The sequence below is a fragment of the Phycodurus eques genome, chromosome 10, assembly GCF_024500275.1.
Source record: "Phycodurus eques isolate BA_2022a chromosome 10, UOR_Pequ_1.1, whole genome shotgun sequence".
In the NCBI taxonomy this organism is placed as follows: domain Eukaryota; kingdom Metazoa; phylum Chordata; class Actinopteri; order Syngnathiformes; family Syngnathidae; genus Phycodurus; species Phycodurus eques.
The window spans coordinates 23,139,223-23,157,021 of NC_084534.1; the positions used below are offsets into that span (position 1 = coordinate 23,139,223).

Sequence of the window (17,799 nt, forward strand, 5' to 3'; positions counted from 1 at the left end):
TTTCGGGGGGATGCGGAGACGCTACAACGGGAGCCAATCAATAAGACCTTGTTACACTAATTGCAAGATCATAATCTCCGATTCCTACTTCTGCTGAATATCCAAACAGTCAGTCCATTAGCGGAATTATTTCCCCCGTGCAGTTCATCCGACTCGCTCAGCCTCCTCCCTTCCATTTGCTCATTTTCCTCCCCCCCCTCCTTTGACATATTCCTCTCAAACGGCAGTCTTGTTAAACAGATTCATAAGTCAGGGAGGAAGACATCAAAGTGAAGAATCGTCAAGGTAAAGTGCTGATGAAGTTTCTTTTCCAGTTCGCCCGCGATGCCGTGAGAACGCAATCTTTGAATGCGCCCGTTGTTCCGCTCACAATCAGCAAGTGAAATCCCACTTCAGTCGAAGGTCTCGCTACGATGTGGAAAGAAACAGGCACTCCAAAATCATTGCTCATATTAAACCCTCAACTATGAGGTTTTTATGTTCGTAGACCATTTGAGGGGTTGGGGGAGGGTATTTGCCTGCTGGTCCGCAGACAATTAATGTTCACAGGGGAAGACAAAGAACAGAATCCATAAATCTGTGTCACCCCATGCCCAAGAGGGGGCATGAACTTGGGGAAAGCCCCTACATAGAATACACAGAATGACCCAATGTCCATCTATTTTTGCATTCAACTTTGGCATCCCCGTAGTGTTAGCGCTACGTTAACTGGACTCCCGTTGGGTGACTGACCAAAAGGCTACAGGAAGATTATATACATTTTTTTAATAGCGCTTGTCCTCATTAGGTTTGAGGGTAATTGGCCCTGACCCCTGTTGATTCTTAGATAAGAAAACAACCATTCATGACTATGGACAATTTAGAGTCTTCAATTCTAGCTGACTTTTGGAAAGAAAAGTCCACGTCCACCCTGGATTGGTCACGGGTCAAGCACAGCTAATGAGCTAATGTTAGCGTGCGTGTTGATTTTGGTCACTTATAGCGGTGTATACTCAAATGTTTGAGGGAAGTTCCAGTTTATTTTTTCAAGAAATCGAAGATTGTTAAATGTAAATATAAAATAGTATATTTTACTCCTAAATTTTCATGTTGTTATTTACAATAAAACAATCAACCTATTATTTATTGAGATTAATTAATTAAAATATAAGAAAATGTTTAATAAATAAAATGTTTTAAATGTAAATAAAATAAATCAAAATACATTTTAATTGATCAATTTGATGAAAAACAATGGGAAAAATAACGCAACAAACATTAAGGGGACTCTTGATAATGTAAATGCTCGGTGGGCCGGATTGAAGAATGGAGCAGACCATATGTGACCCGCGTCCCATACTATGCCCACCCCTGTTTGATATAAATGCCAATGTGGATAAGCCCATTGAACAACGAAAGAAAGGTGTAGCCAGATTCACATAGTGGGGTGGAGCGTTGAACATCCTGTGTGGAAGCACGTGTTCACATCCACACTTTCTACACTGCGTGCACACCGAGCCGCTGACCCAATTGCATTTAAATGCAATGAGGTGTGAAGGAGAAAGAGAGGAACTAGCGAGAAAAAGGAGCAAATGAGGGGGAGTCAAAGAACTAGAGGAAGATAAAGCAGCAAGCACAGGAAAGTGAGCTTTAGGCGCTACGATTTTGGTTTTTGTTGTTGTTTTTAAGCCACAGCATGTTGGGAATACAGTTACGGAGCACAAGATAGTGTTTCCTCAAGAATTAAACGAGTTTAGAGAAATATCCCCACGGCGCTCTCATTTCTTCACGTTAACGTTTAGTGCAGGCATATTTGTGGCGGCAACCCACAGCCGTTCAGAATTTTGCCAGATACAGCTACATAATACTACCCCACGCCGAGTTTCTCTTCCCATGATTTGGAAGCTAGGCTGGGTGAAGTTCAGCAACTTCAAGCAAGGAGCTTCTACAAAAACAAAACTACTACAATTACTACTAACCATATTACAGACCACATGGAAAGACAAACAGGCCGTGGGTGTTTTTACATTTGGTGAGGAGTTCGCTGCATGCACTACATAACTAACCTGTAATTTGGCAGTCTATTCATGAAGTACTGCCTTCCCCGGCAAAAATACAATCCATCCTTTTACTTCTTTCTTGATGGGTGCATGTATTTGCACTCGCTTTTTTCAGACCAGGCCTCAACGGGTAGGTCTGCATATAGTCATCATGGTAATGAAAGCCGTTCTCACGTCAACACACCACGCAGTAGAGGGCGGCGGGGTCAGCAGTGGCGTGAAAAAAGGGGTGAAACAAGACACAAGGATCAAGTAGCTTTGCCCCTCGTCGTGTAATAAAAGCCGTGAGCAGTGGCTCTTTTGCATGAGACTGCACCGGTCCGTCAAAACAGGCTAATTTAAGAGAGGTTAGAAAAAGTGGGTGAAACGTGTGCTGTCATTGATTGTGATCCTTCGGGTGCTTTGCTTTGGCGGAAGACTCTTAGATACATGTGGGGGACTTGGGAACTCTTTTGCTATTCGCAGGGGATAGGGAACAAGCTTTAATGGAGAAAATCCCAAAACGGTCTGTAATTGCCTAAAGATGGCACAATTTGGTGGCAAAGCACTTAAAATCTAAACTGGATTGATTTATTTACTGTGGTCTGTAACGACACAGAAAGAATAATTAGCAACGCATCAACATACCGTGCATCTAGCATGTACACAATCAGGAAAACATGTTACATGAGTGACTGTATTCAGTAGTTCAAATATTCAACATAAACAAAAACAACTTCACATGAGGTTCAGCAATAGTATTAGCTAGCATACTATCTTAAATAAAATGTTAGCACAAACTGATGTCACATCACAACGTTTGGCATTTACACACTATAATCAATGTTGGCTATCAGTAGCTGCATCGGTTTACTGTAGCGGAGCATATAGCAAATGGCTTTATATGCCAGGGATTGTTTGAAATTTCTCCCTAGTGGGCCCTCTCCGACTCTAGCTGTCAGACGGACGGAGAGGCTGGAACTTGGCGAAATAGCAAACACGGCGAGGCACATGTCAAATATGAGGTCATTGGGAGTAAATAGAGAACAACACAAACAAAGCGAAATCGTCAGTTTCACGCCATTTGATTCGTTCGGTGAACCCCCACCTTTCTGCCCCTGTCAATCATCTTCGCCACATTTGTAAGGTTTTTATCTGTTCACCCGTAAGACGGCGTAAAAAAAAAGAAGAAGAAATAGCAGAGTGCACATCAGCACATGGTGTAATCAGTCAATGACAAGTGCTGTAAGACGCTGGATTCCAATGGATAATAAAAGCTCTGGATCTAAAGAGTTCTTTGACAGCCAGGGATATGTGTCGGATAACAGCGCTGAAAATCACTCTCTGACATCCGTTTATTTATTACCAGAGATCTCCAAATTGACTTCATAAATCATATGCAAAAAAACCAAAAAAAAAAAAGCCACACTACCAGCTCTCTTGCCTCATTCCGGACTCTGAGCCACGCTTTTAATAAAGCAGCGCATTAAGAAATTAACCACAAAAAAAAAACCCATTAAATTCAACAGAAACATAAAGCTAGTGCAGCCCGTGGGGCGGCTGCGGTAATTACAATTGACAGAGACAAATTCCCAGCTCCCCCGTGGATGTCAGATGGGCTTATTTCCCAAACTCCGACAAATCTGCCTGTCCAAACACAACCATATGCTTGCCCAGTTGTTCGGGACCAGCTGTGCTGCTGCAGAGATTCTAGCCGGGCGGGGTTGCCATGCACGTAAACCCCAGTCCACTCCCTCTCCTCCATTCTAACTTCCACTGCAATGAGGACCAAATCACTCAAAAGCGAGGCTGTGCTTCGTGATGACTAAACAATTCAAATGGAGTGAATGTAGAAATCAGAGTTGGCACCACGGTTGCCGCTCATACAGGATTACATTTTTTTTAATGCCAGTTAAAACGACGGCTGGTTGAGGTTCTGCCAAAAAAGTAAAAAAAAACAAAAAAAAACAGCAAGATTCAGTAGAAGTGATAAAAAGCAAATGCTGTTCCCTCATATTGTGGCGAGATCCATTCATTGACGTAACCGTAGACAGTACTAAGCTATAAAAAAAAAATTGTCCGGGGGAGGTCTATGTTACTGGACTATAACCGAGACCACTTTAAAAAATGTCATCAGTAATTTTTCATGGGAATATGAACAAAATACATACATGATGAAACCATGTACCCTTAATGACTGTATTGTATTGTATTGTAAAAACGTTGAAATGAATTGAAATGCCATTAATCTGTTCTAGTCTCCCCAACAACAACAACAACAACAACAAAAATAAAAAAGACATTTTTGTAATGGTTTTTTAAATGAGAAAAAAAGATTAAATAATGTACTTTATAAAAACATACAGTAATGATATTAAATATAATTGAAAATAACTGTGGCAAGACTCAGCTCCTCTCTCGACTTCTCATTACGGCAGTAATATTAGTCATTCTTCGCAGAGGATAAAGCATGTATGCCTGTGAGTATTGTTACATTATGTGTCTACATGTGTTGCGTCACCGTTTGTGTTAAAATATCTGTTGCTTAAACACACCGACATAAATGCTAATTGTTAGCCCGTGTGCCTATGGAGTTTCCCGGTGTATGTTAGCATTAAGGTAGCGGAGGCTATGTGGTTGTTTTAAATACACGTGTAATTCTCCTTGTTTTATCTTTAGGTTGAGAGTAACCTTCAACTGAGAGCGGCGATAAATAACTGCCAAACTTCCGCATGTTGTGAAGTGGGTTGAGTCAACTGCCACCATACAGGGCTCGTATCTCTAGTTCGCGTTCGCAAGTCAAAGCATAAACATACACCTGCGGAAAAGACTCTCCGTAACTTCCACTAACAACCCGGGCTAAATTTCTCTAATCCCCGACGTGCAAAGATCTTAATCTCTCAGTCGAAATGTATCAAGCCAACAACATACTTCCTTGACACCAAACGACGGGATGTCAACAATCGCCAACGAGACGTAAGGGAACTCACCTGGCTGGGCGGGAGGAACTCATGGTTGTTTTCATTCATGTACATGTTGTCACCATCAAACTGCAAAAAAAAGGAGAAAACAATTAGACAAGCGGGAGGCTAAGGCATCCCAAAAGGGGGCAGCAAACAGATCCCCAGTCAGTCGGCGGAGAAACAATGGCAGCCTAATGACTACAAGTCCTCGGCTTACGGACCTCGGCGCTCTGGTGCATGTTAGTAATTGCAGTTCATTAGAGACACGCATAATTAGGCCTTGTCAAAGCTTGTGTAACTCACACTTTTGCTCTCAGCGGGTCTCATGGTTCAAGCTGTGTGTGTGTGTGTGTGTGTGTGCGCGCGTGTGTGTGGATGTGTGCGCTGCAATTGCACACTAGTTACAAAGTGACAAAGGCATAACAGAGTGATAAGCTTTCAAAAAGCATTCCACTCCTCTTGCAGAGTGTTTTCGCACTTCAGGTTCATTTCCTGATACAGGATTTGAAGTTACTTTGAGCACACACTACACAAAGAAAAAGAAAAATGAATACAGACTTGTTTTTCCACATTACATTTTTATTTGTATTTTTTAAGAATAAGAACAATATATGAATATTTTTGGTAAATATTACATAATAAATTTATTAATTTTATAAGGGGAAAAAATCTTATGAGAATAAAGTCTCTTTTTCCCCCTACAAATAAGGTCTCATAAATACATTTACGAGAGCAAAGTAATAATTTTATGAGTAACATCGTAATTACAATTCTCAACATTTACATGTCTTATGATGAGGATTGCTGAGGATCTTTTGTCAGGTAAGTCATCATTCATATTATTATTATCAATACAAATTAATGAATGAAAATGAATATTAATCATAATGTTAGCAGTAATAATTTATTTTAAATGAAGTCGAATATGAAGAGAAACCTTGTCCCGAAGCAACTTTCTTCGCACTTCTGATTGGCTGAACTGGCCAATCAGATAGAGTTCCACCTTTTGCTTCGACATGGCTTGACAGCCCGAAGACCGTGATTTCTTTTTTTATTATTATTATTTTTATTTTTTTTACCCAGAAGTGCCTTCGCCAGTGTTTGTGGTTAACTCAAACCTATCGTGTTCCTGGACCTCACAGTAGCAGCTGTATTTAATCGCAGCCCCTACTGGCTGTCACGGACGTTGCGCTTTGTTTCCTCATAAGTGGCAGCTGCCAAAAAGTGTGAGACAGACACACAGACGGACATGGGAGGCATCTGGTCCAATGTCTGTGTTGTGTTTGTGTGCCTGTCTTTCAAGCTGCGGGCCTCTGGCTGCGACCTCGCCGTTAATCGCACAACAGCCAAATGAACCACAAGCTCCGTCGTCACTTTGCGCCGCTAACACGCTCGTCTCCACTCCGTTGCCGCAGCGCACACACTTAAACATTCACCCGCTCGCTGGCTTTTCCATTGAGCTCAGGGGTACACCTCCGTCTTCTCTGCAAGACCTAAAAGCTGGGTTATGTTTGATTGTGAGCTGTGAATCAGCAGCGTCAGCCTCTTTTCAGCGGTATGGCAAAGTGCAAAATTGTTTCAGGCGTGCGCGCACATTTTTTGGCATGATGGCGAGTTGGTAAAGGTTAGGAGGGTTGACCTAGTGGGAATTTGTTGCATAGGCCAGTTTGCTAACTGCATGGGAAAATTTTCCAAATTGGCATACTTTCACTGGAATAAAGTTATATTACAAAGACACAAATCATAAGTTAGAAATGTATGAGAAAAAACGTTTAATGTGCCGAGTAAAGATTTTGTTTTGCGTAAATTAATAATATTTTTTTCTGTGAAAAAAGCTAAAGTTATGATCTGTTGAGATCATAACATTTTTTTGACAAAATAATTCTTACAAAAAAATTTATTCATTTACAAGAAAAAAGTTGTAATCTTACAAAAAAAGATGTAAAAATTACATTTTTCACAACTTAAGTCATACTCATGAAAATCAAGAAAAAGATTAGTAATGACTACAATAAACTTACAAAAATAAAATAATATATTTTTGTTGTAATACTACAAGAAAAAAAATATTTTTTTAGGACAAAGTCATAATATCACGAGGGGGGAAAAGCTGCATTTTTTGCTACCCAAAAAGTCTTAATATGAGAAAAATTCTGTTATTTGAGAAAAACGTCCTTATACTACTGGAAAAGAATAATTCTCTTTCGAGAAAGAAAAGTAATTTGAGGAAAAAGTGAATTATTTTTGGAAAAAGTCATAATATTACGAGAAAAAGACAAACTGGTGAGAATTTGGAAATTTATGGGAAAAGGAGTATAATGTTATGAAAATAAAGACATTTGTAACATTACAAGAAAAACAAGTTTTTTTGTGGAAAAAAGGCTTAAACTTACAAGATTCAAGTTGGTTTTTTTAAAAAGAAATCTTAGCCCAAATATCAAATTAAAATATCAAATATCAAATTAAAATTTGATATTTGGATAAAATATAAAATGTATATTTGGATAAAATTAAGAACAAGTCATAATCTTACAATAAAAGAAAAGAAAATTGTATTAAAAATGTGCAATAAAATGTCAAAACGCAAAAAAGGTCATAACTTTACAAGAATCAAGTTGTATTTTTAAGAAAGAACTCTGTAATCTAATGTCCCAATGACTATGTGCTGGTGTGCATATTTGTTTGCCCTGTGTGATGACACATCAGTTAGAGATCGTGTGTGTTAGCCAGGCTAGTATGCAAGCTAATACGATTGATGACCCTAATGTGAAGGCGGTTTGTTTGTGTTGAATAATTTCCCTACAAATACCCCTTTATGTAACATGGGTCCATGACTGTATACATGCTAGAAGCGTGTCGTTGATGCTTCATGATCCTCTCGCTTTTAAGTGCTGTGGCAACATCTTGTGGCATCATGTCATCACTATGAGAAAATAGTCCATTACTTGAGGAAAAAGTCATAACTCTAAAAAAATACATTTTCCAGAACAAATTTGAAACTTGAGGAACAAAGTCAGTATCATTTCAGAAAGAAAATCATAATGTTACAAGAAATGTGATGCAAAGATACTAAGGCATTCAGAACCAAAAACAAGCAGCATAGTTTCTTGCTTGCATTCTTGCATAATTCACATCCAAGCTCCAATTCCATTTCCATGTTGTCATTGGCCCTGTGATGGAAGTGTCCCTTGAACAGGGAATGGTTTCATTCCGAGAGCGCCGTTAGTCGGCGTCAGGAACAATCATCACATTCCGCATCGAGTGTGTAAGCAAAAAAAAAAAACAAACAAAAAAAAGCAAAACAAAGGAAATTGCTTCGTTTGTTGCTCTCGAAAAACGACTTCACACAGCATCCCTAACGCGCGGCCATGGAGCCGACGGTGTCTCTGAATGGCCTATTTTCACACCTGTAAAACAGCACTCGAAGTAGAAGATAATTATACAGCCCAGCAAAGAGCAAAGTGGAGTCACTGAGGGCAGAGTAACGCACAATATCTACATTCAGGAGTACAAAAAAATGGGCCTGCCTCCCTGTGGTCACAAAGCGGTCATTTGGGCTAAGTGGGCTGTAATTTTGTTACAGTATGAATACAGTCGGAATCGCTGCGTGGAATGAAAGTCGCGCATACTCGCAGGTTAGTCGTGTTTACCCATTGCTAAATTGAGTTTAATAGTCTGACGTCAATGCGGGCAATAACTTATTCTCCTATTTCCACATGCTCCAAGTGGCTTAGTTGAACATTAACGCTGAAAAAAAAAAAAAAAAAAAATCCACAAAGATTTGGCCAAGATATGACGTCATCCAGATGTTCAATAAAAGAGAGCTGTAGCTACAACAGTGTCAGAACAAGATGATCCTGCGGAAAAATAATAAGAATTGTACGTGTGAGGATCATTTTTTCAATAAGAAAAATGTTGTAATATGAGAAAAGAATGTTTTTATTTTTGATTATGTAATATTATGAGAAAAGTATTGTATTTGTTAAGGGAGGAAAAGTTTTAATCTTACGATATTTGAGGAAAAAAAGTGAATTTTAAAAAATTATTAACTTCTTTTCTGTGAAAAAGAGTGTAATAGCACGAACAAAAGTCAGTATTTCTATACCAAAAAAAAGAAGTAATCTCTCAGAGTAAAATCTTATTTTTCAATTAAATAATGTGTTTTTCAGTGAGAAAGTGGAAAAATTACAAGAAAATGAAGTTTTTATTTTTGGAATAAAGTGCTTCAGAGGAAAGAAAACTATTACAAGAATAATATTGCATTATTTATGGGAGAAGAAAACATTTTTTTTTCAGAAAATATAACTCTATGTAAAGATAAAAACTTGAAATATTAGGACAAAAGTCTGTCTTTATCGAAAGAAGTCACAAAAGCAGTAATCTTAAAAGAATACATTTTATATTTTTTCTTTTAGGCGGCACGGTGATGACTGGTTAGAGCGTCGGCCTCACAGTTCTGTGGACCCGGGTTCAATCCCCGGCCCCGACTGTGTGGAGTTTGCATGTTCTCCCCGTGCCTGCGTGGGTTTTCTCCGGGCACTCCGGTTTCCTCCCACATCCCAAAAACATGCATGGTAGGTTAATTGACAACTCTAAATTGTGCATAGGTGTGACTGTGAGTGCAAATGGTTGTTTGTTTGTATGTGCCCTGCGATTGGCTGGCAACCAGTTCAGGGTGTACCCCGCCTCCTGCCCGATGACAGCTGGGATAGGCTCCAGCACGCCCGCGACCCTACTGAGGAGAAGCGGCTCAGAAAATGGATGGATGGATGGATGGATTTTTTCTTTTAATATTGGGAGAAAAAAGTCTATATTTTTCAAGAAAATTGAATACGAGCACAAAGTCTGCATTTTTTCCACAATAAATTACTATTATGAGAAAACATTTTACATTTTAAGAAAAAAGTCATGAGAAAAAAGTGTGAATTTTTAAAAATGTTTTGTCTTGTAATATTTTTGTCTCGTAATATTATAACTTCATTAATTACTTAATTTATTCCAATAACATAGTAATTTTATTAGTGTAAGGTTAGGAAGAGAGAAAAACAGAAAAACTGAACTTTGAAAAAGCAACATTTTCCTGGTATTTTTTATTCTTGTAAGAATTACGACATAAAAAAAATCCTCATGTTATCACTTTATTTTTGCCACTTCATCTATTTATTTTCCTCTTTCCTCCTTGTCTTGTATTTAAAAAAAACACTTTTTACTTGTGATGTTTTAAGATCTAACTTGTAGCTATCACAAAATTATTCCTCAAACAAAGACAAAATCCTATTGATTACCGAGTGACCTCAATAACTTACCTGCTGTAAACTATTGAAATCACTGAGTGATCAATAGCAAAATATTAGGGAGACACGACATCAATGCCAACGACAAAAACAAGTTCTGCTCGGACAGACATAAAATAATAATAAAAAAGTACATTAAACCTTTGCTTTCAGGGTTATTTCTTTTCATGTTGGTGCTTGTGACCCTGAACAGCTCATACAAAATTGCCCAAACAACATATCATTTATTATTATTATTTTTCTTTTAAAGGGTCGCGTATAGATATTCTTCCAATAGTCTCAATGTACTGGCTGAGAACCTGTTGGCGTACGGCAAAGAGCGAATGGCACAGCTCGTCGTTTCACTGTGTGTTTGCCTTCTCTGGGCTTAGAGGTCATCAATCACAGCGTTCAACACAATGGAGGGGAAGAAAGCAGAACTGGAGAGAAGGATGAATGGTTGGATAGATACTGTGGATAGATGGATGGATGGAGGTGAAATGCTACAGCAAAGACATTTCGAGCAAGGCTATGAACAAGCGACACCACAGACGCTTGTTTGCGTAGTAGCGCCAATGCAAATACATGTGAGAGGGGGGGTCTGGCAGATATGCTTTACATAGCGGCAAGTGTAGCACAGTCACAGAGAAGTCACAAAGAAAATGTCAATTAGGGGAAAAAAACAATATACGTTGTAAGTGTTGAGAAGTTGAGACAGTCAGACAGAGTTGAACAACACGGATGTTGCATGTTGCACGGTCTACGAACATAGAGCCCATAATGTTAAAACTATTTAAAATAAACAAAACAAGTTTGTTGACTGACTCTTTCTCCATTATGTTGCCGCCTAACATCCAATTATGAAGCATCATTGTCATTTGAAAGCAGACACAAATTTCATGCCAAAAACTGCATTTGTACCAATAAAGCCCCCCCAACCATCTGCAGTAGTCCCGCTATTTGACAATACGATGCAAAGCGACAGCAGGCCAAATAAATACCTGTGTCAGGACTGTGGTCATGTGAGCATTCACAGTGACTAACTGCACACACACACACACACACACACGCACACACAAACACACAAATGCATGGATAACCAAACCGGGAGAGTAATGGGGGGGGATGGTGCACTGCACAGCAGATATGGATTGCCTTTGTGAATATATCCACTGCTGCAGTTCACCTCTATGTGTATGTCTGTCACGTGTACACGTGTGCGTGTGTGCGCGCGTTCCTTATGTGCATGTTCACTGCAATATATTCTCTGTAAACACCACCGCACTGTTTGTGTAATAGGACCTGACCAATAATACACAACGCTGATCCCTGCCAGATGAAGATAACACTTCCTGTGATATTTATTTTTTTCCCATAGACAGAACCACACCCACATGTCCTAAGGAACACATACAAATATGGACTTCATTAGTTTTAAACCAGAAAAATATAAAATCAGATGTAGTATTATAAATGATAAGAGAAATAAAAATTACAAACGAGTAAAGAAAAGTAAATGTACATAAGAAAATAAAATAAAAATGTTATGAAAAAAATGCTTATGTGACAAAAATGAGACTTTTAAATTATTATTTAGAAAAATTGAAACATAAAAATAAACACCAAAAAATTACTGTAACAAAATAGCCGTCAAATGTTTTTTTGCGTGCCAAATACTTGTTAAAAACTGATTTGAACAGAAAAAAGTGACATGAATGAAAAAATGTCTTTATAACTCAATAAAATAATATATGTAATAAAAACAAAACAAATTATAAAACGAAATACAATTTTAAAAAATCCATGATGAACATGGTTAACAAAAGTGAAAAAATAACATTTTATTAAAAATTATTATTAATATTTAAAAATAAAGACGTAAAATAAACAAAATATATAGTTCATTCAAATAAAATAGCCCTCAAATGTTTTATGTAACAAATATTGTTTCAAAAAGAGTGATTTGAACAGAAAACGGTGGGTTGTAATTATTTATTTGTTTTGCCTGTACTGGTAAATAAATAAAATACTTTAAATAATAGCATTTACACGGCAAAAATATTAAAAAGGGACAACATGTATCAATTGCCTCTATTCATAAATAATAAAAGAAAAGAAAAGAAGGTTTTACTGTCCGTCTTTCGGTCAATAAAATATTTTTTTGTTTTTAAAAAGGTAAATAAAACAGGCTTCCGAAGGGTCACATGGCATGTAAAGGTCATAAAAAAGAAAGGAGGAAGGGAGGGAAAGACAAGCAAAAGAAAATAAAACAATAAATGAAAGACATGAACTCCATTTGTAATGGACTGTCAGCTGCGAGCTGAGAGGAGAAATGAAAAGAAGGCATTGGCGTTAAAACAAGCAAGTGAACGACTCCCCGGAGAAGACAATTCCGCCCTTTTGCTTATGATGGACTTAATTGCCTCTATCAGTGTTAAGATGTAACATTCGTCTTAGCTTTATTGCCTGGCTTTATGGTCTTGTCCATCATGCCGAGGGGGCTTTCAAGTGGCAGCAAACGACGCCTTGAAATAATGAGGCAGGTTACAGAGCGATAGAGGGGTCTGGGAGTGGGGGCGCGATTATATTTCGAGAATCAGAGTATGCTAAGCGACATTGTTTTGATGGAAAAGTCGGCGCTTTCTGGCTACTTCAACTAAAAGGGGCACAAACGTCCTCCCACCTCTGACCCCCGCGGGCCGGGCAAGGTGTAGAGTTTCACGTGGTTGCACAATCGTGCCATTGTGCTGCCGCTAACACAATGAAAACAAAGCGAACGCATTGCTGATAATAAGCTATACGACCCTCTCCCCCGACCCTCAAACCCCTCATTCATACGCAAACTTGGCCCAGGCGCAGGTTTTCCCTAAAGTCACATTCAAATTAAACATGTTGTTACCCGACATGAGCCTTTCCCACACACCTTCTCCTTCACACTCTCCCTAAACAGGGACCATGAAAAAAGCAGTTTAGAAGTGCAACACTGAAAATGTAACCAATATACCACCTTAAGTTTCACCACATAGTGGTACCTTTACTTCGCTGACTTATGACTTTAATTCGGGACCAAAACCGGAACTCAATTTACTTGTACAGTGGACCTCCACTGTTAGCAGGGGATAGGGACCCAGCTGGACGGCCAATAGGGATAATCTGCCGATAATTGCCGCCCATTATAATTGAGAGAAAAAACAAACAAACAAAAAAACTTTTCGTTTTTTTTAAACCCCAAAATTCTTGAATAAGTCGCCAATAAGCATTTTGGGGGTTGATTCCTGCCCCCCAAAAATTTTAATAAATAGTAATTATTTTTTATTCAAATTGGGGGAAAAAATGAATAGGTGAATCTGCAGGTGCCGAACTGCGAGTATGCAGGTGTCCACTGTTTATTCAATTCTAGTCAATTTCCCCCATTATAACTACTTATATACTCATTGTATTGTAGCATCTCTGTTTTAGATATGTGCTGTGCCTTTAAGAGGCGGGACCTGGTGGGGTGGCGTGTGATGTCGGATAGTTTACGTGCGAGTGTCTGGGCGTGAGCTGTGTGTTTGTGTTTCAGAAACGGCTGAAAAGTGCCTCGGCGACTGAATGGAAAGAAAGAAACTGGTTTTATAAAGTTGAATTACAGTGGGTACTGTACTATACTGTACTGTGTCTTCATATGTTGGGTGTATGCCTTTGAGGGGCGTGGCCTAATGAGTTAAATCAGAAGCTGGAGTCAAGTTGGCAGGTAAGTCTGTATGTGAGGGTCTATGTGTGAGTTGTGGCCTTCAGCAAATCCTTGCGAGTGTTCTGACTTTGTATTTGTGTGTTTGACTGTTTGTCCTCTTCAATAAACGTCCAAAAGTGGCCAAAAATCGGCCACTCTATCTTAATTGCTCAATTTTTTTTATTTTTTTTTCCACTTCACTCGAACGGCAATGTATCTAAAGCTTGCTCCCAACATACCATTTTGGCTCTCAACTGGTTGATTGTTTCCATATAGGAAATTAACCTGTTCAAACTGTTGCCACCATAAAACCCTTGTAAACTGCAAGGGGCAATATTTATCACATTATTAAAATTATTTTACCGTCATATACAGTAAGTGGTAATAACAGGCAATAACAAAGACATATTTTTGTGTGGCTGAGTTTAAAAACAAGGGTAGTTGAAACTTTTGTCTGTTCCAAGCTAAGCCTCCATCGATCTGTTTTCTATAGCGCTCGTCCTCATTAGGGTTGCAGGTGAGCCGGATCCTATCCTAGCTGACGTTGGACGAGGGAAGCAGCAGCCACCCTTGACTAGTCAACAGTCATTATTATTATTGTCCATCTGTTTTAATGAACCTAATGAACCATTTTAATTTCATAAGCAGTCAATTGGTCACAGAACCATTAAGGTTCACATTCCAGTGTAGCAAGGAAACAGTGAGGCATACAAACAAATGTATTGTGAGGTGAGCTCATTTTCTCCCCAATGACATTTCTTTCTACATTTGGGCTCTTTCATCCCGAAGACAAATTATTATACTTCACCAGACCTTGAGAAGGAAAAAGAAGAAATATGACTCTTCTCTTATTCTGCGTTGGTTTCATCTCGACTTGATTGCACCCTGATCCGCACACACTCAAACAAAAAATGACACGGAGGGGCTCTCGCTGAATTAGTGGACTGTACTTGGAAAGAGAGAAGCAGGGGTGGGGGCCTTTGTCGGCATCCTCGAGACGGAGGGGGGCGATCCTTGAAAGGCTTCCATTGTGCGCCCGGCGCGATGATATATGCAAGTGGATTGGATGGATTTAATGAAACGTGGGCTCAAGGCGTCACGTGAGCGCAAGATGGAGAAATTGAAATGATAAGTCACAGTCACGCGTGGAATTCCAGCACGGCGCTCCATTATTCATGTCTGCTTTCCACAAACGTGGGGTCACTTTTTATTTGCTGGTCGATTGTCGGAATAAAATGCTGAATGCCGTTTTATTGATTGGCCGGCAGGCGCACGTTTTTCTTGGCTGCGTGTAAACTGTAATAAATTAACATCTGTTGGGTTATTTGTCATTCATTTAAATGTCCTGTACTGCGCAGAAGTCTGAGGCCATCATTGAATTTGCCCTTGAAACAATGCTAACAATAACCCGTTTCTGTGTGAGCAGTATTCAGGTCACAGTTTTATTTGCACAAACCTTTGTGTATTTGTAATACGGTTGCAAGCATGTCCGGATCAGGGAACTAAAAACTACCAATAACGTTAATGAGCGCTACATTTACACTGTGAGGTTTTATGTGGATCTATTACAGATAGCCTGTAGACTTCCCATGTCTGTCTGTCTTTTTCACACTAATCATGACAAACACAGATCTAAATAAAAAAACAACAACAACAACTTAAATACACACTGATCACAATATTAGACATTGTCTTCCATCGAACATTAATACAATACCACATGCATATTCGATCACTAACCGGGATTGTCTACTAGCATATTGATCATCTATATTCAACGTAACCACAACGTTAGGAAGAATATTGAAAAGTGTTTTTGGCAGTGACAATCTGTGGCGGAGAGTATCGCCGCTTGTTGTTTACAACAGCCCCGTTTTTATTAAGCGGAGAATATCAGCGCGACTAGACTTTTGTCACTTTTTCTACGATGGTACAACTGCGAGAGTTACCACTAAAATGTAGTAAAGTGAAACAAGAGAGACGACTAAATGGGACAGGAGAATTGAACCAATTGTTGTGTGTGTTACTTGCCAATGGATGAATTATCGTCTGTTAGAAAACTACAGTTTCTTGTTCACTTTCAAACTGAACCGTATAGCAAAGGTGAGTGTTGTCACGCACGCTGTGATCGCAAGATTACAATTTCAGCATCCTGGCCATCGACATCTATGATCCCCGTGCCCTCAAACTGGTCGTCGGAGACTATCTGGCGCCTCTCTCTCATCTACTAACAGCTTCACACAACAAAACTGTCAATGCCAATGTAAAGGAAGCTCTTCTATATTTTATTTAGAAAATAATATATTATTAAGTGCTACAGAAATCTAGTTGAGTTGAGTTGACTTGAATTCACTAGTAGGAGTTTGTCAAGTAAGAGCCGTGGAATTCACCCAAAATGGCCAACTTCCTGTTTAATTTCATTCAATGGTCCTCGAGACTTTTTCATGCATCCTGTTATGATGTCCACTCAATTTCGTGTTGACTGATGAAACTGATGTCAGAGGCTAACTTTTTCTAACTTTCCATGAGACGCAACTGAGGAATTTTGTGAGGTTTGTGTTCAAGACCCCTAAAATAAACATTTTTACTAAGATGGCTGAAACCATACAAAAGTTGTTATAGCTCTGCGCAGAATGGTATTTAATACAACCATTTCTGTGTAGTGTCCGCACCAACGCAGCGTTCCTTAACTCTAAACGTTGCATCCAGTCTAAACTATTTCTGTCAAGAGAATACATTCTGATGCTCAGGATACATTCGACGCTCTCTCAATCACTGCCGCGCCCGCATCCAGCCGGAATATTCTATTACCAATCTAATTGCGCACGTCGGCCCTGACAAGAGCTCATTAAAGCGTAATTATACACATGTTGTTTTCTACAAACATCTCCATTTGAGTCTCGCTGCCTGGTAATTGTTCAGCGGGGACGAGCGGCGCAGAGAGAAAGTGCTACTCACAGAGAGAGAGCAAGCGAGAGAGAGAGAGAGAGAGAGAGAGAGAGAGAGAGAGAGAGAGAGAGAGAGGAAGTAGGTCATCCCTCTCCATAAACAAGGCATGGTTTCTAAAATAATATAGCCATCCATTGGAAGTAATGCCAAACAAGTGAGCGAATGCAGAGCTCATGTAAAATTTACAAAGCACTAATACATAGATGGCAGCTTTTCTTTTACTGGGGAAGGCCCCTCCCCTTCTAAGCCAGAGGTTTCTTTCTCCTTTTTCATCATCTTTGGCTCTTTTTCTCCAACCCCCCTCCCTTCCTCCCTCGCTCCTGCCATTTGAATTTCAGAGAGCGCCAACTACATTGATACGGCAGGGAAAGTGTGTATGTGTGTGTGTGTGTGTGTACTGTATTCGTCTCTCCTCCTCCCTCCATCCTTTATGTTCATTGGATTCACCCATGCAGGTTTTTTTTTTCCCAGGGCCTTAATACAGACTATTTGCAGCATGGCCGATGATACCACCGCAGAGAATTGGTCGTTTAAATATGTCTTCAAGGCCCAGCTGGTGCTGTGAGGTCACAAGGCACTTGTTCAGTGTCGGGGGCCCAGCGTGCCCACCCGAGTGCCAGAGCTAACTGACTGTGTCGACTTCAGGGCATGGCTCTCGGGTATTTCTTTTTTTTTTTTCCAGCTGGTTACATCGTGGCTGTGCGAGGGGAATAAAGCGTGAAGGAACAGGTCTTTGGTGTGTTTAGGGTGGGAAATATACCATTTGCTTATTGTATTGTTTTTAGTCCGGTGGGTGGAACACATACATACATGCTGTCAAATGAATGCGTCGACAAAATATATTGCATTTTTATACATATTTCCCTTTTCCAAGCAATTTCTAT

General features: G+C 39.4%; 1 protein-coding gene across 3 annotated transcripts in view; it reads right to left on the reverse strand.

Moving 5' to 3' along the window:
* The window catches only part of tox2 (TOX high mobility group box family member 2), a 102,018-nt gene that overhangs the window by 49,865 nt on the left and 34,354 nt on the right, over positions 1 to 17,799 (reverse strand). For all 3 annotated transcript variants that reach the window (XM_061687851.1, XM_061687849.1, XM_061687850.1), the window contains exon 3: positions 5,009 to 5,068. In XM_061687851.1, the coding sequence (XP_061543835.1) occupies positions 5,009 to 5,068 (60 nt within the window). The remainder of the gene's footprint in view (positions 1 to 5,008; positions 5,069 to 17,799) is intronic.